This window comes from Parasteatoda tepidariorum, chromosome 9 (genome assembly GCF_982258835.1).
Source record: "Parasteatoda tepidariorum strain Cologne lab strain chromosome 9, Ptep-v5.0, whole genome shotgun sequence".
NCBI lineage: Eukaryota > Metazoa > Arthropoda > Arachnida > Araneae > Theridiidae > Parasteatoda > Parasteatoda tepidariorum.
Genome location: NC_141763.1, coordinates 23,504,915 through 23,532,069, shown reverse-complemented (window position 1 = coordinate 23,532,069; position 27,155 = coordinate 23,504,915). Strand labels below are relative to the sequence as shown.

At 30.6% G+C, this 27,155-nt stretch overlaps 1 protein-coding gene across 3 annotated transcripts in view; it reads left to right on the top strand.

The window, feature by feature from the left end:
- The window catches only part of LOC107451545 (dual specificity calcium/calmodulin-dependent 3',5'-cyclic nucleotide phosphodiesterase 1), a 600,146-nt gene that overhangs the window by 552,391 nt on the left and 20,600 nt on the right, over positions 1-27,155 (top strand). For all 3 annotated transcript variants that reach the window (XM_043042289.3, XM_043042288.3, XM_043042290.3), the window contains 5 exons: positions 4,957-5,023; positions 19,349-19,465; positions 20,798-20,938; positions 21,623-21,723; positions 23,136-23,261. In XM_043042289.3, the coding sequence (XP_042898223.1) occupies positions 4,957-5,023; positions 19,349-19,465; positions 20,798-20,938; positions 21,623-21,723; positions 23,136-23,261 (552 nt within the window). The remainder of the gene's footprint in view (positions 1-4,956; positions 5,024-19,348; positions 19,466-20,797; positions 20,939-21,622; positions 21,724-23,135; positions 23,262-27,155) is intronic.

Below are 27,155 nucleotides of genomic sequence, written 5' to 3'. Positions count from 1 at the left end.
CTTAAAGTTGAAGTTGTAGTGCATGTTGTGCAAGTTAAAGTTAAATTACCTAAAAATCACGAGTTGAGACGAAAAATTGATTATGCGTTAAAAGTTACGGTTGAGAAACACAACATACACGCGGAGATGAAAGAAGCCGACAACCCCTGCGAATTCTCAGAAAAAAAAGGGTGGAAACTTCTCGAAATAAAGGGGCTCTTTAAGGAGCTGGTAAGGAATTTTAGGGGGAGAATGTCCAAATTGCGCTACCGCTTAAGGGGCTAAAGAAAGATGAAAATAAAAGAATGTATTACAAAATTAAAAGAATTAGTATTATTGATTAAAAAAAAGAATATTTATAAATTAGGCTGTGACCTAATGTCACAATAGAGGATAGGTAAATGTGCATTACTTATACTTGACACAAATACAATACAGATGAACTCGTTTATAACGAGCACAAAGGGACCGTAACATTGTACTCGTTAAATCCGAGTGCTCGCAATAAACGGATCCTTAAGTCAGGCGTGCAACCAGAAGAGGGAGGGGGCTTGGGAGGTCAAATGATTGAATTTACTTAAAATTTAATTGATATTTACTTACTTTGATTACATTAATTAATTTAATTAAATACTTTTCTTAATTTAATGACAACTAAACTAAGCTCCCCAACCTGCAAAAGATTAGAGCGATAAGGGCAATTAAATTTCATTTCGCGGTTTTTTTTTAATTTCATGCATTTCTTATCATTTTGAAAAAAAGATAAGGCAGAAAGACTAGAAAGATGAGAAAAAAGATTGTCAGACAGAAAAATATTGCTCGCTAAAACCGGGTCTTGCTCGTTAAAAGCGACTTCTGTTCCGTAGACTTAACATTGATCCAACCAAATATTCTCGTTTCCCTCGGTAAATCCAAGCTCGTTATAAACGAGTTCGACTGTAACTGGAAATAACACCGACTTAATTCTGCCCTCTGCATTATGGGAGATAGGTGAATGCGAGTTACTTATTCATGACAGAAATACAGTAGACGGATGAACACTGACTTATTTCAAATCGCTGCATTATGGTGGACAGGAAAATGTAAATTTTCTGACACAAATACCATGCCTGCCAACTCTTCCGGATTTTCGCGAAGATTTTATTTTCATATTTAAAGTGGTAGTAAATATATACTATTTTTTCTTTTATAAACTTAATTTTTTAAATGATTTTGATCACCACTATTCTTACAAAAATGAAGCACATATATTAACATGCGTTACTATCATACTTATCAACTGATTTTTCAAATGCAACGTATTTGTTTGCTTAAAATTGAAGTTTTAATTCCATTTTAATACCACTGGAAAAAATGATAATGGAAGAGATTAAAAGTTGGCAGGTATGAAATACGATAGTTGGAAGGAGACAGCTAACCTCATTGCTTTCACGGCATCGTTCAAATATTTCAAGATGGCTGCGCGGTTTCAGGAGCGCGATTTAAAATCAGCCTAGGACTGCTGGTAGGACGATGCGTTTAAGCATTGGCAAATTATAACGTTGCTTTTGCTTAACTTTACAGGGGTGACTGATAAGAAAAAGAAGTGGTTAATGGTCAAAAGCCTAAAATTATTAAAATAGATCAAAATTCACAACTTTTTCAAACAAATTTTTTTCAGTTTACTGTTTAATATGAATACAAGGACTTTAATGTAACTGAGATGGGTACCTGACTTAGCCTTTGCCCATTCAGCATGTCCATAACATTCATCGAGGTCAATAAATTACTTAAAAAGTTGTGAATACAAGGATTGATTGATTGATTGATTAGTAATTTAATATTGCATCAGCTCACAATAAAGGTTATCAGCTTTACATACCTGCCAACTCTTCCGGATTTTCCGCAAGATTTTATTTTTATATTTAAAGTGGTAGTAAATGTATACTATTTTTTTTCTTTTATAAATTTAATTTTTAAATGATTCTGATCACCACTATTCTTTCAAAAATTTAGCACATATATTAATATGTGGTACTATCATGGTTGTCAACTTAAGTTTTCTCAAGTGCAACGTATTTGTTTGCTTAAAATTGAAGTTTTAATTCCATTTTAATACCACTGGGAAAAATAATAATGGACGGGATTAAAAGTTGGCAGGTATGGCTTTATATGGGATATTGCCTTAGAAGCAAGAAGCATATTGACGTGAATATGCTACTTGCTATAAATCAATTGATTTCTATTGAAATAAGTGAGTAGAATCCAAGATTCTTCTTATTTATGCGCAAGTTAATACGAGGATATCGAGTCGAAAACTTTTACTGCTTAATTTGAATTAGAGTCAGAGGAGCTAAGCAACTGACACAAATGACATGAGTTATAGAGAATAAATTAAAGAATATGTGAACCAAGAATTTTGCTTTAAAGATATATAATTTAGAATCAAATTTAATTTGGTTGTTTCGATTGAATCCATTAAATATGTAAATTTTAATTAACCCCTTGGGGACGGGTGATTCAGAAAAGCATTCGTACAAAATCAGAATCATGTTGTAATTAAATAAAAAACGGTACCTTAAATGTAGTCGTTGCTAATTTGACAGACTTACTTTGCTTTTACTTTAATTATTGTTAGTTTAATCATATATATAATCAATGTTAATGGTGAATTAAATAAATGAAAACAAAGTAATGGTGAATTAAATAAATCAAACATTTATAACTCCGCCCACAAATAAACTGCTAAAGAATGACTTTGATTACCAGTTTTATCTTTTTACCCTGGTTGATACGGTTTTATGCTGGCACGTATTTGTGAAAGCGGCGTGAAAGGGTTAAATTTCGGCCACTTTCGTTTTTTGGAGCACATGGCACCTCTAATATATCAATTCCATATTACAACCACTTTAAAAAATTTACTCGGCAAGAACTTAAGTTTGAAGGAATGGCTGTGTTGCTGAGATCAGCTTGAAAAATTGGCCAATTTAGCTTCTCAAGGATGATACAGGCGACTGAAAATGTAAAAAGTGATAAATACAAGGTTGCCATGTGCGACGGAAAATTTAAAGAGTGCTGACTGACAATATTCAAAATTTATTAAGAGAAATAAAAAATAGCAATTTTTCAAAAATATTTTTCCTCTTCACAATTGAACGTTAATGCAAAGAAGTTAACGACATAATAAAAAATAAAAATGATTTGAGATTCTACCACCTTTTGCATTTTTAGTCGCCTGTGATTAATATTAGATACTTTTCCTGGAATCTTTCTTCCACAGGGTTCATTCGCACCTATAAAAAATTAAAAGTGGTAGTTATATTGATTAAAAAAAAAATTTTATATTACTACTTTTTCTAGCTATTAAAATATTTTATTTTGTCTAAGAAAACACATATAGATCCGAAGGTGGCGGATGAGATATTTTAATTCGATAGTGGAAACTAATATTAAGAAATTTTCAGCTTCTTTATCCCAAAACTGTTACCAGTTGTTAATTTTTCCAGGTGCGTACGAACCCTGCTTTCAGCTTCCTGTTGAAAATAAATTTAAGAATGTTTCCGTTTTAAACATGAATAATTTGCACGGTGGTAGTCACGATTAAATAATTGAATAGAATAAATAAATGAAAACGACTTGAGGTTCCATCACGCCTCATCTAGCAGTTTCGGTCACACGTGGCATCCCTGCCTTCTGATCCATATTTTAATATTCTTATTAATAATACATTGTAGTAGACAGAACTATTATATTAAGGCAACATAAAACTGATTGGAAAACAATTATGCTACAACTTTTTGTTTGGTTTGTCAAAATTGTAGTGATACATTTATTTTAATCGTTAAATGAATTTCACGTTTTTTATTTCTGGAACATTTTTTTCCAATGGCCACCTGTGTTGTTAACGTTCGCCAATTCAGGCATTTTACAGAGCAGATTTGTTGGTCACTTTCTCAGGGGTACCATATTAGGTGGGCCAACGTTGCTCCCATACTAAGTACAGAGAATGAAAGAGCATCCGTGCCTTGCCCGGGATTCGAACCCAGAAAATTTCCGATGCAAGGTCATTTCCTTGACCCCTACACAGTCCGGTCGACTACCTGAAACACTGATCACCACATTAATCACGTAACTCAAATATATACTTAGAGTTATGTTTTAGAGGGAATGAAAATACATAGCATTGCAGAGATGCCAACTGCTCCGGACACACCAAAATAATTAAAAACACGGTAAATAACTACAAAGTAAATTTTGCAAGTATTTGACTATTTTTGCTTGCTTTTTAAAAGGTATAGCATGACATAAGTACTACAAAGTGGTGAATTATATAAGCCTACTAATTATTTAGAAATAGTGGTGGATAAAAATCTATTAAATTGAATGCATTAAAGCAAGAATCACAATTGATAAACTACCAATTTAAAATATATATTTGCTGTCCGGAGCAAGTTGGCATCTCTGGTATTGAAGTGGGTGCTGAACGAGATGAATTTCACTATAACAATTCAGAGAGAACACTGGACACTCGAGGACACTAGGCTTAAGTGGCTCTCACTAGTAAATTTTCTTTTGAAGAAGAGCAAGATGGTGGTCACAATGTATTAAAGTAATCAGGGTTTTTTTTATAAAGATTTTGTCACCATATTTTAGAAAATTAAGAGGCACGTGGAAACTTTATTTAAATCAATATAATTGCAAAAATGTTAAAAATAGAAGAAAGTGTTAGGAGCTGTTAAGGTTAATTTGTATTCTCAAATTTTTATTAATAATTAAAAACTGTTTCATTTTTTCCTTGAGACAAGGGTAAAGCTTTTAAGTGATATTTTATGATTTAGTTGGAAAAGATCTCTGCAATATTTCTTTCAGCGTAAAGTCTTAGATTTTATCCTTACTTGTATCGTTATTGATATTCTTATAAACTTTTAACAGAAAAATCTATAAAGAACGTTTCTTATAAGTATTCTCTTAAGTATCTCCTTTTCTTTTTCTTGTCAGGATCTACAGACGGTTGTCCAGTTCCAGTAATCTCCAGATGCCTGCACAGATTGCTCAGCTACTTAAGGTAAGAAAAAAAAATGTATCGTTCTTAAAAACGTTTATCCAATATTATTTTTTGTCCCATCTTTAAAACATAATCATGTTTCCTTACAGCCAAAAATATCAACATTTTTACTATTTGAGATAGTTGCATGATACATTTTCTCAGTCTCTAAGTCGATATTTAATGCAGTAATAAATTCCTTGCTTAACTATTTTGAACTAATTCCGTGCTTTACTATTTCACAAAAAATAATTTTATCGTTCACGAAGACGTATTTTCAATATTATTTTTTTGCCCCATCTTTAAAACATAGTCATGTTTCCTTTTTAGTTAAACATCCGAAAATATTAACATTTTTACTATTTGAGATAGTTGCATGATACATTTTCTTAACTATTTTAAAATAATTCCGTGCTTTACTATTTTACAAAAATTAATTTTATCGTTCATGAAGACGTATTTCAAAAATAATTTAAATCCCATCTTTAAAACCTAATCATGTTTCCTTCTGCCAAAAATATAAACATTTTTACTATTTGATACTTACATGCTAAATTTTCTCAGTCTCTAAGTAGATACTTAATGCAGTAGTAAATTCCATGCTTTACAATTTAATTTTTGGTTTTATATATTTTATTTGCATATATTTTGACCACCAAGTGTGTTATATCAGATAATTTTCACAGTGAAGTTCAACGTAATAGCATTCGTTTTGTGCGTTCCTCTTTTTGATACAGTATCTATATATATATTTCTCTTATACGGCGACAAAAAAAGCTTCATTAGAACTCCCCGAATGGCAACGCTAGAAAATCGACCAATGATTGCCGCTAAAAATGTCACATGCGAAATCTAGCTGAGATGGCTCAACATATAGCACTTTTAAAAACGGAAACTGAAATAACTAGAGAGAGCATTCTCACCAAATGTGAAGGTTTAACGAATTACATGTCATTTATTTGAATTCAAATTTATTTTAATGACTTATGCCTCTATCACACGAGAGAAAAATATGTGCAACTGCAAGTGTAACTGCAAGTGTAAGTGCAACTGTAAGTGAAATTCCTCCGTTCGGAGTTGCCGAAAGGGTTGCTTAATTGCCTGAACGATTGCATGAAATTGGGTTACCATATTTTGTTATTTATCTTTACTTTTGGCTCATATTTAATTTTATCATATGATTCTATTATATCATAGTTTCTCAACGATGTTCGTAAAGATGCTGTAGAATATTGATTGATTTTGATTTAATTTTTTACATTTGTATTTCTGTTAAGTCTTTTCTTCAGCAGGAAATTAAAATTCTGAAAACTTTATTTCCCCATTAGTGAAGTAGCATAGTATAAAAAGGATTATGATTTCAACCTCATAATATGAGATAATATTAAGATATCATTGAATTTCATGCTGCGTCCCTAAAAAGATAAGGGGGTGAAAGGGGGATGAACTTAAATACTATCTAGAATTTTGACGATTTTTTTACGTTGATTTGAGTGACTAATGTATAAAACATGGTGCGTAGCATTTTTAAAAAGTGCTTTTTAAGTGAAGTAGCATAGTATAAAAAGGATTATGATTTCTACCTCATAATATAAAATGATATTAAGATATCAATGAATTTCATGTTGTGTCCCTAAAAGGATAAGGGGGTGAAAGGGGGATGGACTTAAATACTATCTAGAATTTTGACGATTTTTTTTATCTTGATTTGAGTGACTAAGGTATAAAACATGGCGCGTAGCGTTTTTAAAAAAAGCTTAAAGGTGCTTATTTTTGATTTTCATTTTTTAAAGGCCCTTAAAGGTTCTTTTCTTAATAAGTGTTTTTAAAAAGTGCCTTATTTTCCTTTTTCGAAAAAGAGATTTATGAAAAGGAATGTCGATTTTCGCCACATATTATGTAAAAACGTACTTTTCACATTTTTCTATTTCACGTTTTCAGAATTCATTCGTCCCGCACGGGACTGATCGTTAAGACACGGTTCCCAGCAGATCACCGAAGTCAAGCATCACTGGCTATGGTCAGTGTGCGGGTGGGTGACCACTTGGATCAGTCTGCGTAGGGATCGAGGGTGTGCGGTATGGGTCCTCGTTAAACTGTGCTACCGCAAAGTGCTCAACTTCGCTCGCAGGTCGTCGGGCTACCGAGGCGGGGGTGCCATCCCCTCCGCAGAGGATCAAAATTGTGATGGCATGTCTTCGGATCATCCTCCGGGATGTTTCCCAGACCGTCGCCAATAGCCCATTGTGCAGCTCTAGTGCGACGTAAATTAACAACAACAGCAGAATTCATTCAACCATGATCAATTTCAGCGTACCGTCAGTCCATAGCGTATGAAAACGCCAATCATTTTACAGGTTTGGTGAAATACTTGCGAGTCCGCATGTGCGTCTAGTGAGCTGGGTTCGGTGAGATTCTTGCTCTCTCATGCTGTATTTTGCAAGATATTCTCAATTTCAGGCTTTATTTTCCACCCTCTGAAATCGAACCGAAAAATCTCTTGATCATTTTTTTAATGGCTAATATAATCAAGAAAACAGTTCTTTGTCAAATTCTAGTTATTTTATCATGATCATGTAAAGTCTGAGAATTATTTTGCATTTTGTCAATTTACCTAGAGCTTTAAAATATTTTTTGAGTGCCTAAAATGTTCTTAAAAGTTGCTTATTTTTTGTTGAAAGATTTGGCTCCGCACCCTGTAAAAGCATAGTTTATTTATATATATTTACTATGTAACATGCTAGCTAGGCAAGTGCGGTATCATTATCTATGTAAACACTAAATCAAATGAGAATAAAAACAAGCTGTCTGATTTAATAGTTTAACAATTCGAAAATTTATAAAAAGTTTAATGTGTAGAAAGGACAATTTTATGACTTATACCACTTTATGCAACTGACATTGCTATCTAATCAAGTAAGACATTTCTTCAAATTTATTTTTTAAGCTTAATTCAAAAACATAGTCCTTTGAAATAATTCTGTAGAAGAAATGATGGTTTAATGTATGAAATATAAAATTTTTAAATTACCTTTCACTCATAAAATATTTATAACATCAAAACTATTAGATCTATCAAATCAATTCTATTTTTTTAATTGAGTCTAAAAAATACATAATAAATAATGTCAGACTTGTCTATACTACAATGTCTCAGAATTTTATTTTCATCAAATTAATTTACATTACATGAAGGGATCATCAATTTTATTCATTTACACATTGCATATCAGGAATATCACTTTTTTGAAAATTATTTTTTCCACTTTCTTAGTAAAATTGCTTTTTAAATATAAGAGGATTTTCAATGTCATACTTACATTTTATTATTGTAAAATTTATATCATTCATTATTGGTATAAGATAATTTAATTAAAAATTATAGGATTTATTTTGGGACAAATTTATTGTAATATACAGTATATAAATTAAAATTTATTTATAACTATAAAAAAAAAACAATATTTTATTAAGAACATACTTTTAATGTATCATATTATTTTGTTATAGCCCTTTACGTGTTTTGTTTTGCATTTTAAATAATACAAGAATCAATTTAAAAAATAAAACATTTATTGTCAAGTGAAACATTTAGAGCATTATTCATTTTTATTTCTTATTTTTTAATTTCTTCCATAAAAACAGTATTACATCTCTTTCCTTCTTTACCAGATAAACCTTACAGGATTATACGAAATATCTGAAATAAAAGAAAGAAATCACTTTCATGATAAAATTTTACCAACACATTATTAGAATAAGGAAGATTAAATGCCATTAATTTGAAATCATTTAAGTCCTTAGGTATCCCTTTTAAACTTATTTTAAGTTTGACAGATATTTTGATTATAGTTCTAAGATTATTCTATACACTAATGAAAGATGGCAGGTGTGTTTAGTTTTGTAGTTCTTATGTTTGGATTGAAATTTGTTTCAAGAAAAATAAATTGTATTTATAAACGAAGACTCTTAAAAATGTAAGTATATTGAAAAATTAGTAAGGTACACTTACATACTTACTGTCATTATAGAAAAGCTAAGTATCAAGAGATAAATGTGAAGTATAAATAAAAAGTAAAGTATCATTAGTTAACTTTGAATAATTATAAACAAAATATTATGCAAATCATCATACACAAAAAAAAAAAAAAATAGAAGGGATGAATGTAGAAACAGACAAGGAGATTGAGAATTTGCATTTTTAATAATTACTTTTTATATATAATATACTACCTTTCTTGTAATACTTTTCAATAATTACTGGAAAATGGGGTAACTTTGTGAGAAACAAGGTAAATATTTACCACACATATTTTCTAACTTGTTTTAAAATGAGATTTTCAAAAATTAAAAGAATTCTTAGGGAAGAATAAAATAATTATTTCACTAATAATTATAAAACTTTCAAATAATCGGACACATGCTTTTACAATCAGCAGAAACAAAGATTAAAATTTAAAAATAAAGAAATATAATCATTATTATATTTTATGTTATAATACTGAAACAAAGTTTGGCGAGTTGCTTGGCGAATATTTCAAAGTAAAGCTTTTCGCCAGTATAATTCTTTACATATATAAAAATAGAAATTATTTCTATTTAAAGTAATTAAAACTTTGATCGGAACAAATTATAATAAGTTTTAATTTTATTAGCTTAAAATAAATAAATATTTTAAAAGAAAATTTATCGCAAAAATAATGTACTATACTTACCGATACTAAAATCGTGTGCAGGTTCCTGTTATGGTAGTACATCAACTGCATTGAGATGGTCATCTCATAGTGCGAAAGTATTTTTAATGCTTTCATTTTAAAGGAAATGTTATTATTAAACTAAAAACTTGTTCCGTCTCATCTATAAAAAAATTTCATCCGATCATCCTCTTCCTAACGTCGCCGCCATTTTTATTTACATCTGTATATGTCATCACATAAAATTGAAACGTCATAAAAAGCAAACGATCTGATTGGTTCATGAAAGAAATTGCCTGAACGGTTGCAGATATTTCGTGCAACCGTAATTTCTATATCACACGAGCGTTTTTTGGAGAAATTTCACTTACAGTTGCACTTACACTTGCAGTTGCACATATTTTCTCTCGTGTGATATAGCCATTAGTATTTACTAAAAAGATGTAATTTTTTTTAAAATTGTTATATGGATTTTAAAAGATTGATTTGAATTCTTAGAATTTTGTGCATTTGCAATGTACCTAAGTTAGTAGCGACCGAAGTTAGCTTGGTTTGCGAAGCAAACCATATAAGATTGCGTAGCAATTTTCGGGGGTTGGCGAGCGCTAGCAAGCAGGGGGCGCAGCCATCACCTCCTACATCAAGAAGCCTCCACACGGTCTCTTATAAGTAGTCCGCGCAGACTGTTTAAAAAGTGAACCTGTTGTGCGCACATACCTGCCAGCTTCTAATCCTTTCAAGAATGATTTTCTTCGGTGGTAGTGAAGCGTAATTTGAATTACAATTTAAAGCAGCAACATACGTTGCATTTTGAACAGGCATATGCGCACTTTCACAACAGTATTGCATATCACTATATGTGCTTATTTTTTTAAAAAATAATAGTGGATGAAAAAAATTATAACTTAAGTTAATAAATGCCAGTAACATATAGAAAGCATACCACTTTAAGTATAGAAATAAAATTTTACGCCAAATGCGTAAAAGTTGGCAGGTATGTGCGCATGAACCCAAAACCTTTTATAAAAGTAATTGAGAGAAATGTATCATATATATTTGAGAATTGAATCTGTAGTGGTTGACAAGTGAATAAGGCAAACCAATAATCTATTATATATAATTCTCTTACGTAGCTCCCAAATTTTGGTTGTATTTCTTTTCCGCCGGTGGAAACAGTTTTCATTTTTAAAGAAGTACTTTGTACAACTAAATAAGATTCTTTTCACAACACTTAAATATTTACTTTATTTTCTTAATATATTCAGAGAACAGTCAGCAAAGAATTCTGTTAGGTTAAAAAACATTTCGCTAAAAAATTAACGAATTCTGAAAGAAATTCGCGATCGCAACGCTCGAGTACGCCGTCTAGCGGGAGCCTGTAAATATCAGACATTAATTTATCACGTTATCATTTAGTTCCATCGAAATCATTGACTGAATCAGACGCCATTTTTTAGCAGCAAATAAGAAACAAAATTTCCCTAAGGAAAAGGCCGAAGAACTTGAAAAAAATCTCCAGAATATTAGTAAATCTTTCAGGAACAGAACACGCCAAACATTTGAAGAAAAATTCCTCAATAATTTTTAATTTCTATTATCAACAAACTTGCAGCTGATGACTTCCGATTTCGGATACTGTTACAGATGTGTGTATTAAGGTAAAATGCATTTCTTCTGTCTTCAATTCATTTCGAATTAAAGTGAAGTCAACATTGCTTTCGTCATTCCAGTGAATAAATATGAATTCAGAACATACAGAATTGTAATAGTTATAACATATTCTTCTTCGTTATAGAATAGTATATATTTCTGTATCCATATAATTCGGAAAACAACAATAAAAAATTATCCAAGTTACTTGAAATAGTGCCATTTGTGCTGATTCTTTATTAATTTTAATCGCTTTCTTGGTAAGTATTTTTTTAGTTTTGAAAGAATAAGTTCAACTAGAATTCAGCTATTCTGTTCTTAGCTACATATTCAAATTCATATCTATTATAAAATTTTGCTGTGTAGTATGTTATCTAAAAGTAATGAAGGGATAAACTATGTATCTATTATTTAAGAATTAAGTTGACAAACAAGGAACTTATCATTTTGGAATTCTCCAGGAATTATAAATCAGGTAAGTGCAATGATTTTTACAATAAAAAATTTGCCTGTAAATATTTTTTTTTCATTTGATGATGGTTCTCTACAGAATGGTTTTTTACGTCTGATTAAGAACTATAAGAATAATAAAAAAAGAAACAATATGAAAGTTTTTATTTCAATGTAAAGAATTCTTGAAATCGTTTTTTTATCCTAAGAATTCTTTATTTTCCGTTTTTAAGTTTATAATTTTTTGATAAAAATTGTTCTCAAAATACTTTTTTTGAAAAATTAAATGGTATAACATTATGTGTTTATGTATACTTCTTGTATATTCCAATGTTTGAAGTAATATGATTCAGAAAAGTATGGAATAAAAATTCGGTACTTACTTATTAACGCCACCGCCGCTACAGATTTGGCGGTTTTTAAGTGCCGCTAATCTACACTTAAAATTTTTGCGACAATTCATAAAATAAAACACTTTATTTAAAATCAAAATAGTCAATCGGATTTCGGTGGAAAATGAGCCGATATAGAGTTTAGCACAGATTCAAAACAATCATATCGCCATATGAACTCTGATATATAAGATTCCAAATAAAATAACATTTCCAAAACGTACGTTTACCAAGATAAAGTTTTATGTTGTGGGAATTGGTACATTTTCGTTTTTTCGGTAAAATATTTCCCTCCTAAAAAAATACAATTGCATCTTGTTTTGTTTTTGGCAAATCCCAAAGACGAATTTTCGTAGCACTAAAAATGGCGACAAAAAAGAATTGTTTTTTTTTTTTTTTGTTTCGTCAGCATTCTTTATTTTACGTTTTTTAGTTTCTAAATAATGATTTTTTATTGAAACTTGAAATTTTTTGATAAAAATTGTTGTCAAAAAACTTTGTTTACAAAATTAAATTTCATAAAATTATGAGGCTTATGTATACTTTTTGTTCATTTTAATTTTTGAAGTAATATGATTCTTAAAACTATAGAATGTAAAGTTTAAATGGGCCTTTCATGTTATATCATTAAATTTAGTAAAACTATTTCTCGGGTATTAGGTTTTAACTCTTATAAGAATATACATATTTTTTTCTGTTAATGTACAAATATTTTTCCGATGTGTTTTGGATATTCCTTCTCTAATAAAAAGAGATGCCATTTTGTTTTCGTTTGCATAAGAAAGAATATCAAGCATTTTTCTTTTTTAAATTTAATTAGCCACAATAAAGAAGGAACGTTGCAATGCTATATTAACGACGTCTCTAGAGTAACTGAATGACGGTTCATGTAGAAATCGCAGGTATGCGTCTCATACAACAACGCCCCCTATAGTTCGTTGCGATCGCGAATAAAAATAAACAACTTAAAAAATAAAAATGCTGTTGCCAGCCATAGAATTTTTTGAAAGTTAACTTAGCAACATAAATCAAAATGACATAGAAGCGCAACTAGATCAAAATTATGATACCTGAGCGCTTGACGTAACAAATCCTTCAATTTTATAAGTGTTGTATCGCCAAATGCCCAGATAATATTGAAATGCACAGGTTTAGAATTTTCTACAGAGGAAAGTTTTCGGAATTTCAGTATTAAAAAAAGTATACAAAAGCTAGACGTTAAGAGCGCATCCGATGAGCGAGCAAAGCGAGCATTGGATTGCGAAGCAATCCGAAATGAACTGCGAAAGCAGTTCCGGGGGTTGGCTAGCGCCAGCGAGCAGGGGGCGATGCCTCCTAGCATTCATAAATAAAATTAATTTTTAGTCATATATATGCTACCACTTTCTTATTTTAAATATATTCTGTATTAAATGACTCGTTCGGTAAGTGGATATCCTTCATAGTGGTCTGATCGGACTACCTATAAAAAAACGTGTGGAGGCTTTCAGTTATAGGAGGCGTTGGCGCAGACCACTAGTTTATATCTATATTTTTATTTTATTTAGACATTAGTTATATTTTTAAACATTTCTCGTTTTGACTGCTACATAGTGTAGTTACGAAATTTTGAAATCGAACCAATGCCCATTGCACACATAACCCTTTCGTTACTGCACTCTGCACCTCTAAAGTGACAATGTTAAACGGTGCACTACGCTGCAGAATGCGAACGTTGCATGTTAAGATTTCTTAGTATATTTTACTATTGCAGCTTGAAAATATTTATCTCCTAAATATTTTCTTGAAATAAAAATATTTTTCTGTCCTAAAATTTTTTTTTCTTTTAGCTGAAAACGTTTTAGAAAATTTTACATTGCAAAACTGTTGGCACAATTACAAAGATCAAGTTTTTAAAAATAGGTTATTTTACCTGTGCAAAATTTCAACCAAAATGGCGGAAAAAGTTTTTTTTTCCTTTTCCAATACCATTATCATTAAAAAAAAAAGAGTATTTTAAAATAAATAACGCAATTGAGTAGATTATTTTCGAAATTACTGGTATTTTAACTAAAAAAAAGTTAACAGCCTGCTCTCTTCAGTTTGGAGGATGCATATTTTGCAAGAGTAAATTATGACTTCATTTCTGAAAGCTTCAAGCATGATCTTTCAAATTGTATCAACAGTTTTATCATGAAAAATCTTCCAAAACATTATTTTTTAAAACAAAAATTGTCTACATAAAGTTAGAATAGAAGTTCTATATTTTAGTCCAACCTCTGTTTAGTTGTCTGCCCCTTAGAAAGTCACACTTGAGACAAAGAACATATGAGCGTTGGAAACCGAGATGGAAAAGAGAAAAAACTGGTAGTAGAAATATTTCAATAATAGATAATTTTCGAGAGAGGAAAATCTATTTTTAACAATAACATACCTGGTAACTTTTAATCCCTTCCATTATCATTTTTCCCAGTGGTATTAAAATGGAATTAAAACTTCAATTTTAATCAAACAAATACGTTGTATTTGAGAAAACTTAAGTTGACAACCATGATAGTAACGCATATTAATATATGTGCTTAATTTTTGTAAGAATAGTGGTGATCAATATCATTTAAAAATTAAGATTATAAAAAAAAAATGGTATATAATTACTACCACTTTAAATATGAAAATAAAATCCTCCGGAAAATCCGGAGGAGTTAGCAGGTATGCAATAAACAGTAATTTGCTATTAGTTTTTTTGGGGGGGAAGAAGCAATTCAATATAACAATTGTATCCGTTAAAAAAAATTTGGTAGTTATGGATATTTTATTATTCCTGAAAAAAAGCTAAAAAAAATAAAATTTTTGTTACCAGTTTTTACTCTTTTCCGTCTCGATATATATGGACTTTCAGCTGTGCTGCCAATCACTACCTCAAGGAAGCATCCTTGGGCCCATACTATTCATATTATTTACCTACGACTTTCCCATCGACAGAAAAGACTTTAACAGCATCTCAGCACTTTTCGCAGATGATACAGGAATTGTCGTGAAGTCCATAAATCCCAACATTGCCTTACAGAAACTCCAAGAAAAGCTTACGGAAATAAAAACCTGGTGTCTAGACTGGAAGTTTAAAGTCAACGGCCAAAAATCGAAACTACTAATCATCCAACATAAAAGAAAAACTATCCTCCCAAAAAATCAAGTTGTTCTCTTTAACGAAACTATACCCATAGTCAAAATATCTTGGTCTGGTCATAAACAGCAAATTTAATTGGAAAGATCACGTCAAAACAGTTATCAACAAAGCACAAGCAGCCTGTCATAGATTACAAATCCTTCTTCAGAACCCCAAAATGGAACTCAGACTTAAACGTTTACTCTTGATCTCGATGATCCGTCCCATCCTAACTTATGCATCTCCAGCTTGGTGCAACATCTCCACATTACCCCTTAAAAAACTCAAAATATGTCAGAATAAAATCCTCAGGAAAATAACAAAAGCAAGATGGTTTATCCGCAATAAAAACATGCATCGCGACCTCAACATAGATTTTTTAGATCATCATACTGCAAAGCTAAATTTCAGATTTTTCGAAAAAACCAAAAATTGTGACACCGCAGGATTCAACGAAATTTTTACTTTTGAAAACTTAAGAGAAGACATAAACCTCAGACCGATGGCAGCTCATTTTTGTAGTGACGTAATTTTAACTAAAATTCAAAATATTTAATTTCCTTTTATTCCAATTGCATTCCAATTACCAGAAAGAACCACCTTAAAGATCACAATACAAGACGAATGGGAAAAAGGCCGCCAACGGCCCCAGGCGCCCAGATATATTTCGATGATGATGATGCCAATCACTACGCATTCTATGTAGTATTTTATATTTAGATATTAGGTGTTTATAAAAGTCTTTTTAATTCTCGCATTTATATTTACTTGTAGGGACTTAGAATACCACCTAATCTAAGTAAATCAATCACATAAATCAAAAACATTGAAACGATAATGCTTTCAAACTATTAAAAAATGCTGTTTTAGTTACTTAATAATAAAATTCAGTTTTATATTTAATTCCACTTGGGAAATTTATTCCCAATAAGAGCAAAGACTGCAGGTATTTCTTAACGTATTACATTCTAAACTGAAACGTATTATCATCTACTTCCTACCACTCCTTTTGTAGCAGAGATGTGGGGACACACAATATTTACTCGAGCAAATTTTAAAACTCCTGGTAGAAATGCATTATTAAATTTCATAAAAACTGTAGTTTGTAGAAAGAAACTGCTTGCATATTTGAAATCAGCGACGCGAAAATATAAAAGATCCGTTCAAAAATTTCTCATGCGATAGAAAATTTTGTTCCCCAGTATGATCTGTATTCTTCTGCACTCCAGTTATTCTTTTTAACTACAATCCTTCAACTTCACCAAAAATATACTCCAAACCTGTACCGTTGTTCCGATTGTACGTGTGTTGCAAACTGGAATTTGTTATCTATTTGTCATACACATTTCAAAACTTGAAAAGAAAGGAAAATATGAAATAACCTGACTAGAAAAAAACATGACGTTTTTCATATATGTCTACTAACCAAAGGAGAAAATTGTAAAAAACAGAGATCTTTTTCTTAAAAGGATGGTTTTAACATGTTTTGATATTTGATATCTTTTGATAATGTAAACAATAATTCTGTTTTTGCAGACTTTAAAAATGGATGATTTTAGTAGCAGGCGATTTTATTTCTTTAAGTCACTGTATATCATTGTAAATGATGACTTAAATATGATCTTATTTGAAAATTATCGTTACCGATATTACTCGCATTATCAACGTATTCAGTACGTATTGTTATCAATAATTGCATTATTACCAATCATTGTTTTCTACAGTTATCGTACAGTTAAAAAAGGATGGAATTTGTTCCTGAAAGTGTAAAAAAGTTGTTACCAATTAAAAGCAGTGGTAAATAAAAGATTGAAATTTTCTTAAACAATTCTTTCAGTTAATTATGAAAAATAAATGCTGTTTGAAGATCAATCTTTGGTATATATATAAACAAAAAAACAATGAAAAAAGGGAAAATGAAAAGTGATAATAATGAAAATCCTGTGAGCTGATGAAAAGATTATGTCATTTATTTTCTGGATTTTTATTATTTTTTTTTCATTGTTATTATTTATCTTTTTCCCTATATCTATATATATAGCAAAATAAATAAATACAAAAAAGCACGAAAACTCCTCTAGTTACGCTCAATTTGCACTTTTGTTTTCATATTTTGCAATCTGGCAATCTTGTTACGAAAATATTTTAAATCATTCTTAAAAAATTTCCCGTACATGTAAGTTCATTTGAATTCACTACTCACTTTATAGATTATGTTTTATTCTGTTCTTTCTTTATATTTTATTTTCTGTTTTTACGTGTTATTTTTACTTAATGTGTTCTATTTTATTTGTTGTAATTTTTATAAAAATTTTTTGAGTACTCCTCACACTATTGTATTGATATATTTTGCTTTGGCTATATTGATACAATATTAGAAAGTACTCTTTGTTGCGGATATAATCATATGGGCTAATATGAAAAGATTATATCTTTTATTTTCCGAATTTTTAAAAAAAAATTTATCCTTCTTTTTTCTTACCCCAGTTGTTTGTTATTTTTATTATTTTTCCTTTTCCCCCTTTTTTCATATATATATATATATATATATATATATATATATATATATATATATATATATATATATATATATATATATATATATATATATATATATATATATATATATATATATATATATATATATATATATATATATATATATATATATATATATATATATATATATATATATATATATATATATATATATATATGTAACATTTTATAGCCACAGCTGAATTCAAAATATATATTTTTTCATAGATCGATAAAATCTATGTTGAAAACAACTGAGGCAAAGTAATCTTACAAATCTATATTGGAATAATGGCCGCATCCTGCTGACAATGCAAATGCTCAAACACTCCCCTCTCCCCTACTCCTCCTTCCTCATACCTGAAAGGACTTCATTACTTGGATGGGAGTCCGATAAAGGAGCCCCAAGCTATCACGTAATTGGAAGTTAAATCTTAGAAAGCAATTGAAATCAAATTGAGAACTATTCAATTATTCGACACAGCGAATGTCTTGTTTAGTTTCCAAAGCGTATACTCTCCTCTGCTATTGTGTACACCAGTTCTGAAATAGTTGATTTAAGACAAAAAATTAAAACTTTGAAATGTTCTGTGGAATTTATTCATTGTGTTGGAAGGAAAATTTATTGCTATGTGAATAAATTTGCCTTTTGGATAATAATTTTAAAACTCACTGCGAATTTTCTGATTAAACTTGTGGCGTTAAATTAATAACGTTTCACTAAATTAGATTTTCGAATTTTTCTCATGTTTTACAGAAGTTAAAAGTTTGCATTATGAAAATTAAATAAAGACAAAGCCATTTTAATATTTACTTAACAAACAGCATTATTAAAATTTTTAAAAACTGAATTTATGCAGCGTTTGAAAGGATTTAAACAAGGAGAGAAATTTATGTTTAGGCAGTCAACTTTTTTGCATTAATATTCTTGCAGAAATGTTGAAAATTATTTGAATCGTTAATTTGAGCAAGATCGCTTTTGTTTAAATATCAAATTACATTTTCTTAGTTTTAAACTCAAAGTATTTATTTTTGAAATTATACTTTGCTGTTTTTTAACGTCTCACTTGTTATTAGTTAGGCTTTCCAGGAATTTACTTTAACATTGACCTTAATAGCTGCAAAAAGTTTCAAACTAAGACCTGATTCCAATGAAACTTCGAAATTGATCCTTTATTCTAATATCATATAATATACATTAATTAAGTTAGCATATTAATTTATATAACTAACAGTTAATGTAATTGCCATATTGCATATAGACAACTTTTAAAAAACTCAAATCACGGTAAAAAAAAAAAAAACTTCTTACAATATTAAGCTTATATATTCATCTCTTCGTAAGCATAACATAATCGAAGGGATACACACGAAGTTTTCTGAATTTCTTTCGGATTGAGGAAGCTTGTGTTTGTTTACATTCTGTCAACCATCCATAAATTATTCAATTTAATTACCTTTTTGTTCTCATTCGCAGAATAGTGAGGACTGGTCATTTGACGTTTTCACTCTGAATTCGGTAGCGGGTGGACAATGTTTGAGATACATGGGACACTACCTCCTCAACAGATTCGGTCTCATACAGAAGTTCAAGGTAAGTTATTTGGCTAACAGGTACTAGAGGAAAGTCTAGTACCTGCTCAAAATCTGTACGAGAGATTAATCTCTAGAGGAAAATAAGCCTAACTATTTCTAAACATCAAGACGAGAGATGTGATGGCCCAGGGGATAGAGTGCTCGCCTTCCAATGAAGTGAACTGGGTTCGAATCTAAGCGATGACTGGCCGATTTGAATTTCGCAACCGGCTTGCACTGACCACAATGCTGACATAAAATATCCTCAGTGGTAGACGGATCATTGGTTAGAATCCCCTTGCTAACCGTGGGATGTTATAATGGTTGATTTCCTCGCCATATAACGAAAATACGGGTTAGTTCCATCGAAAAAGTTTTCCACGAAGACGAATTTCTCCCGATATTTGATTCAAGAGTTCCCTTGTCTTCTGAATTCAGCTCAAAATTAAAGGCAAATCAAAGTTGAAGTCAAAATCAAAGTTGAACAATGGTAGTCCTTCACTCGGATTTGGATCGGCCGTTCTACTCCTGTTATATTCAGTTCATTTCTTTATATTCAGTTCATTCCCGGTTTCAATAAAAAGTTCTCCATGGAGGCAACTTTCTCCCTATACTTGATCCAGGAACTGCCTTGTTCTCTGGATTGGGTTAAAAATTTCAAGGTTTCGGCCCAAAATTCAAGGCCTAAATTCAATTTAATTTCAAGGCCCAAAATTGGGTCAACTGTTCAACGACGGCTATAAAATAAAATAAAATAAGCATCAAGACGAATATAAATATTACAATTATTAGGACGGATTGAAAATTTATATTAGAACTGATCTTCAGAAAAATTTGTGTATTTTACCTTCATTCAGATACCTTCAGGAAGATCCAAGCTGCATATATTATGAAGTATACCTAAACACCACTGGTGTCATAGGCATAGGACATACCTTGGTACCCTGCTGGACATTAAATGCGACCTAGGAAGCTACACTGCTTTGGCCAGATTTGCAAGTGGCCACGGAACACTGTGGATTAGTCCCATCAAAAAATCCTCCATGGTGGCCAGTTTTTCAAAATGTTTGATCCAGGAGTGCCCTTGTCTATTGTTTGGTTTTAAATTTGCAAGGCTACTGAGTTAAACCTTGATAGCCGTAAACTAATAAAAGGGTCGGCCTTTCAACGCCAGTTATAAATATAAAATAAAATAAAGATAGTACTTATAGTTTAAATTTAAAATATATGTGTTATTTAAAGTATTGTCTTTTTTTCCAAGTTCTTTGGTGATGGAACTTTTAAAAATATGTATTAGCGAACATTAAAGGGTATGTTTTCAGATTTGAACACGTTCTTTCTCGTTTTTCAGATACCAACTGCAGCTCTTGAAAGTTTCCTTGTACAAATCGAAAACGGGTATGAAAGGTACAGGAATCCATATCATAACAACATGCATGCTGCTGACGTCACTCAGACTGTAGCTTATTTATTATGTCAAGCTGGTTTAGCAGTAAGTATTGTTACTAATCGTCTGTCTATTGCTCTGAAAATATTATCGATATCAGCCCACTAACCACTTGATGGCCGCATAATTTTAAAGAAAACGATCATAAAATTGCCTGTTGTTCTTATTCAAAAAAATTGTTTAAAACTAAGTGTATGTACATTATGTTATCTATCCTAACTTAAATTTATCCATCTTTAATTTTTGGGTTAATTTTTTGCTTACATCTTTGATGATTGCTGAGATCTAATTTAAAATAAATTAACTATCCCTAAGCACTTTACAAATGGTCTGGTACTGCCATCTGATGTACAGATTGAGAAATAGAGATATATGATGTATAAATTGAGACATACTGTCCTGACGAGGAGACCGTGTTTTGTGCGCTCGAAACATTTCCCCCTTTTAACCATTTGAACAGTGAAGCAAAAAGTTTTTTTTTCCCCAAATAAAATTGAGCGTTTCTAGTAAACAATGCTCGAGACGAAACATTAAATACTTTATATTTCTGAATGACTTTTAAATATATTACATCCCTCTAATGTGTTTTTCTCTAAAAGAGCTTTTCGGACGAGTGTAAGAATTGGAATCAATCAGTGGATAATTATTTATACAAAATCTGCCCCTCTTTTAATTAAATATTTTAAATAGTTTGTTATTCATTGAATAAATCAATGTTTCATGTTTCAGAACTGGTTGACAGATATTGAAATATTCGCCACACTTTTTGCAGCTATCATTCACGATTATGAACATACAGGGACAACAAATTCATTCCATGTAATGTCCGGGTAAGTAAGAACCTCCCAGAATATCTATTCTTTATATATTACTAAGTTTATATCTTAAGAATATTTATATATTGTTGACTGTTGATGATGATGTGGGGGATGGATCTCTGCTACTCGCTTTTATCCCCCTTGCTGTAAGGTGTATCTTTTGTGAGTTGAGTTGTTGATGCTGAAGATGATGACGATGAGATGGTGAGAGTGCACGCTGTTCTTGAAGAAGCGAAACAAATTTACAGTAGAGATCAAAATTAAATATTTTTCCAAAGCACTTTTGGAGAGGAAGATTATAAAAAATTAAAATCTAGCATTTGGTGGTTCCAATACTTTTGGAGAAACACGTTCATCAAAACAAAAAAATAAATAAAAAAAAACATACTCTTTTTTCCAGGCGCTCAGAGAGGCTTAAACTAAAACTTAAAAATTTGTAACTGCATTTAATTATGGATTTGAAAACTGGAGACTAGAAACGCTTAGTTGAAATTAAAAAATCCACTAAATTTTTGAGATTATCGTATTGGTTATAACTAAGAAGACGGTGAAGGGAGAGTGGAAAAACTCCGATTGAGGCGCGTAGTGTTTGTCTCTGATGTTCAAACTTTTTGCATTCAAAGAGGAGGTGCATAGCAGATTCTAGAAGTTGACAATGATCGCACAAAGGGGAGTCTACGAGTCCTATTTTTGCATAAATTTCGTTAAGTTGGATTGTGTTGCTTCGGAGACGCGAGATTAAGATATCGTATTTTCGGTTTGGGAGTTGATTGAGGGAAGTTTTATTAACAGGGTGATCAAAGGGGAAACGCTTGTGGTATTTTGAATTAGTCCGGAGGTTACTGAGTTCGCGGTTTGAGTCTAAAACTGCTGAATATGACAAGTCTTCAGGTGAGATAAAAGGGATGGCTCGAGGGGCATTGGTGGCGTGTTATTATATATTACTAAGTTTATATCTTAAGAATGTTTATATATTACTCAATAAAGTGGTGACCTATTTATTTTTCACCTCAAAACATCTATTATTTATATATTATTAAGTTTATTACTAATAAAATAGATTAACGTACATATATTCCATGTAATGCCCAAATGAGTAGCGACCTGTTCATTACATCACAGCCTATTCGAAAGTATTGCATCTACTTAAACAGCGTGATCGTATCTTTTCATCACAAACTATCTATTATTTATATATTATTAACTTATATTACATTATATTATTACAATTTTGAAGAAAAAAAATCTGTAGCTTTCAATACGAAACTAATTTCAGATTTAAAATCCCCTTACTGAATAACATGAGAAAGAGGACTTATATAAATGCAATAAAAATTATGTTCCCCAGTGTTATCATTGTTTCAAATCGAATAATTTATTTCATGTATAAAGGGTAACTAATTCTATTATTTTTTTCCTTAAAGATCAGAGACAGCATTGTTGTACAACGACAGATCTGTTCTGGAAAATTACCACATTAGTCAGTCCTTCAGACTACTAAAAGATGAAGAACACTGTATACTGAACAATCTCAGTAAAGAAGAATTCAGGTAAGTTTACTTCCGATTTCAATAACAACCATGTGAATTATGTTAAATTGATGTAACACATTTGTTTTTTAGTGTATTGATAATTTAAAAAAAATTATATACAAAATCTTTATCTATTAAGATCTTTCAATGAGGCGTTTATGCGCTCAAGGGATGGCGAAACTACACAGTATTTGGAAAATTCGTTTTATTTTAATTATTGTTTTACAGCTGCATTGTAAATCCCATTTAACACGTTCACGCCGGGTGTTGTGCCTGAAAGCGGGACGGAAAAGAGAAAATACTGGTAGAAGAACTATTTCAATATTAGATAATATTCGGGAGGAGTTAATCTATTCTCAACAGTAACAATTCACTGTAAGGAAATTTATCACGGCGAAGAAGCAGAGATGCCAACTGCTCCGGACACGCCAAAATAATTAAAAAAAACGGTAAATAACTGCAAACTAAATTTTGCAAATATTTAACTATTTTTGCTTGATTTTTAAAAGGCACAGCATGACATGACTACTATAAAGCAGAGATGCCAACTTGCTCCGGAGAGCAAATATATATTTTAAAGTGGTAGTTTATCAATTGTGTTTCTTGGTTTAATAAATGCAATTTAATAGATTTTTATCCACCACTATTTCTAAATAATTCGTAGGCTTATATAATTCACCGCTTTATAGTGACTGTGGCCTACGATACCTTTAAAAACCAAGCAAAAATAGTAAAATATTTGCAGAACTTACTTTGTTGTTATTTACAGTTTTTTTAATTATTTTGGCGTGTCCGGAGCAGTTGGCATCCCTGATAAAGTGGGGAATCATTTAAGACTATGAATTATTTGGAAGTAGTGGTGGATAAAAATATTGTAATTTGAATTTATTAAATCTAGAATCGCAATAGATAAACTACCACTTTTAAATGTTTTTTTGCTGTTCGGTGCAAGTTGGCATCTCTGAAGAAGCAATTCAATATAAAAATTGCATCCGTTAAAAACAATTGGTAGTTATGGATTTTTATTATTCCCGGAAAAAAACTAAAAAATGAAAAGTATTTGTTACCAGTTTTTACTCCGTGCGCGACCCGATGAGACAATCTAGCGTGACCCACCTGTGGGTCACCCCGGCGTGAACTTGTTAACTAGGCAGATATACAAGTGTGTTTTCAGCGTAATAATTTTGGGACTTACTTCTTAATTTTAGAACAAACACGAGCTTAATGAATTAATGATTTTTTAATAATTATAAGATTTATCTTGTTTAATAGAAAAAAACTTTTATTCAAAAGTAAAAATTAAAACATAATTAATGCATTTTTTTCGCTTAATCATTATAATGGAGTAATTAAAAATGTATTGTGCGAAATATATTGCATCTTAATTCACAAATCCATTCTAAAAATACTTCGCTTTTGAAATGTATAAATCTTCATACAAAAACAGAATTGTTAATTAATTTCGCTAATCTTTTAAGGATAATTTGCTTTTTATGAACAATCACTTCAAAGTGGATTTTGTTTTAAATTAAACTCGTTTTTATTTCACTTTTTCTATTATTAATTCAGATAAGATACAATAAAGTCTGAAGCACTTATAATTGAAACCGTTTTTTTTATATAACTTGATCTTTTAATCGCATTTTTCTTTTTTAAAAAAATCAACAAAGGTTTCTAAAAAGCGGAACTTTGTTAAATTCGTTAACAGCAAATGAAATCCTTTTTTCCTTTTTTTTATTCTTTTTAATCCTTTTAATATATAATCATTGAAGAAAAGTTTAACCGTTCAAATATTAATTTAGACGTTACAAGCTGTGACAGGTACAAAGCCATTTGGAAACTTTTTTTATTTTAAATGTAAACTGAAATCCATTATCTCATTATTTCAATTGAACGCTTTTACACATTTCATCAGTTTTTTTTTTTTAAATTACTTTTGTTTAGAAATTTAGACACAATCCATTTGCTAACTTTTTTTCTCATACGTAGTTAAAAGTATTTTATCATAAAAGAGACTTATTTATATTAAATACTTGTAGTTTAAAAATTAAATCCTATTCAGAGTTAGTTTTATTCTTTAAAATGTATTATTTCTTAATTCAAAATTTTTTTTTTAAAAAAACTCGAAACGAATAATCAAAAGCGATAACAAAAAGTTGACATTTTTAACAATTAAAATCCCTCGGGCAATTGAAGTTTTTATAACAGTCGGTACTGTTATCATAATAACACTGGGAGCATATTTTGTGTTGCATTTATACAAATACTTAACCCCTTGGGAACAAGTGATGCATAAAAGCATTCGTACAAAATCAGAATCAGGATGTAAATAAACAAAAAACGGTAGCTTAAATGTTGGCGTTGCTAGTTTGACAGACTTACTTTGCCTTTACTTTACTTATTGTTAGTTTAATCATGCATATAATCATTGTTAGTTCAAAATAACACTAAATAATTTTATTTTGAACTAAAGTGATGGTGAATTAAATGAATCAAACAATTATAACCCGCCCACAAATAAACTGCTAAAGAACTACTTTGGTTACCAGTTTTATCTTTTTACCCTGATTGATCCGGTTTTATGCTGGCACGTATTTGTGACAGTCGGCGCGAAAGGGTTAAACTTGCCTAGCTCGCGTATGGTAATTTCAAACCTGAAAAAAAAAATTTTTTTTTGCTTCTAAATCTTTGCGAACTGGCGTTTTTAGTCGAAATGAACAAGCTTAAATACGTTACGTATAGCAAGGGATTCGACATATGATGACATAATTCGACATACTTTTAAGGAAGTTAGGGCACATCATCAGGATTAAAATTGCTTACTAAAATTGCAGAGTTGCCCCATTCCAGCGACTTTAACGAACAGCTCTTCAGTTTGGCATTTTCTTAAATAAAAAAAAAACTTGATTCTTGACTATTTTTTTAGTTCAGTTAACAAATTTTAACAAAAATAAAAGCTTGTGTTATAATTACGACAAACTTCAACCAAGAGGAAACTATCCAAAAAAAGAGTGCGAGTCATTAAAGACCTTTGGATTGGAAATTAGCTGTCCGGAAATGTCATCGTATGCGGCTAAGGGCGTTTCATTATTATTCCCTATAATGAACTCTTCAGAACTACATGAAACAGAACAGTTAATAATAGGGAAAGCTCTCCTAATGGAGTGTGATGACCTGTTCTGTCATGGGTTTTTATACATGGTAAGGGTAAATCCTGGTGATTTACCCTTACTCCCCTAGAAGTTTTTTGCACGATTTACGGGAGACTCTGTTATATATAACGTTTTTAAATTAGTAGATTGCAACAAAAAATAAACTAAAAATTTTCTTTAAAAAAACTGTAGCTTGGCAAGACAAATTGATTGCAGATTTCAAATCAGTGATACGAAAGTATTAAGATATGTTACGAAGTTTCAGGCTACAGTAAAAAATATTTTTCCACGGTGTTATTAGACGATTTTGAATCATTATTATAATGTATTTATTTATCACATTAAAATATTATAGCGGTTAGTACTGCAACTGTATGTTTTTATAGTTTTCGATTTTGAGTTATTATGGTATAAATTGATACACTGTAATAACTCAAGTTATTCAGTTATTATAGTATAATATTTATTTACATATTTATATTTATTTTTTAAGTATTTATATTTTGTCTAAAACTATGGTCTTTGGTGAAGTCGTTTTAACTCAGAAACTTTTAGAACTTTTAACGAGCCCAAAAGTAATAAAATTTTTTAAAAAAATAGAATAAAAGGACAACAACTTCGCTAGTCCGATAAAGCAACGGTGGCTCAATTCTGTAGAATCAAATTTCAGTATGATCAGGGTAAGGAACATGTAGTTCAGGTCAGAAAATAGGTTATCTTGGAAGATTTTTCCACAAAAGGACTCGGACAACCATTGAAT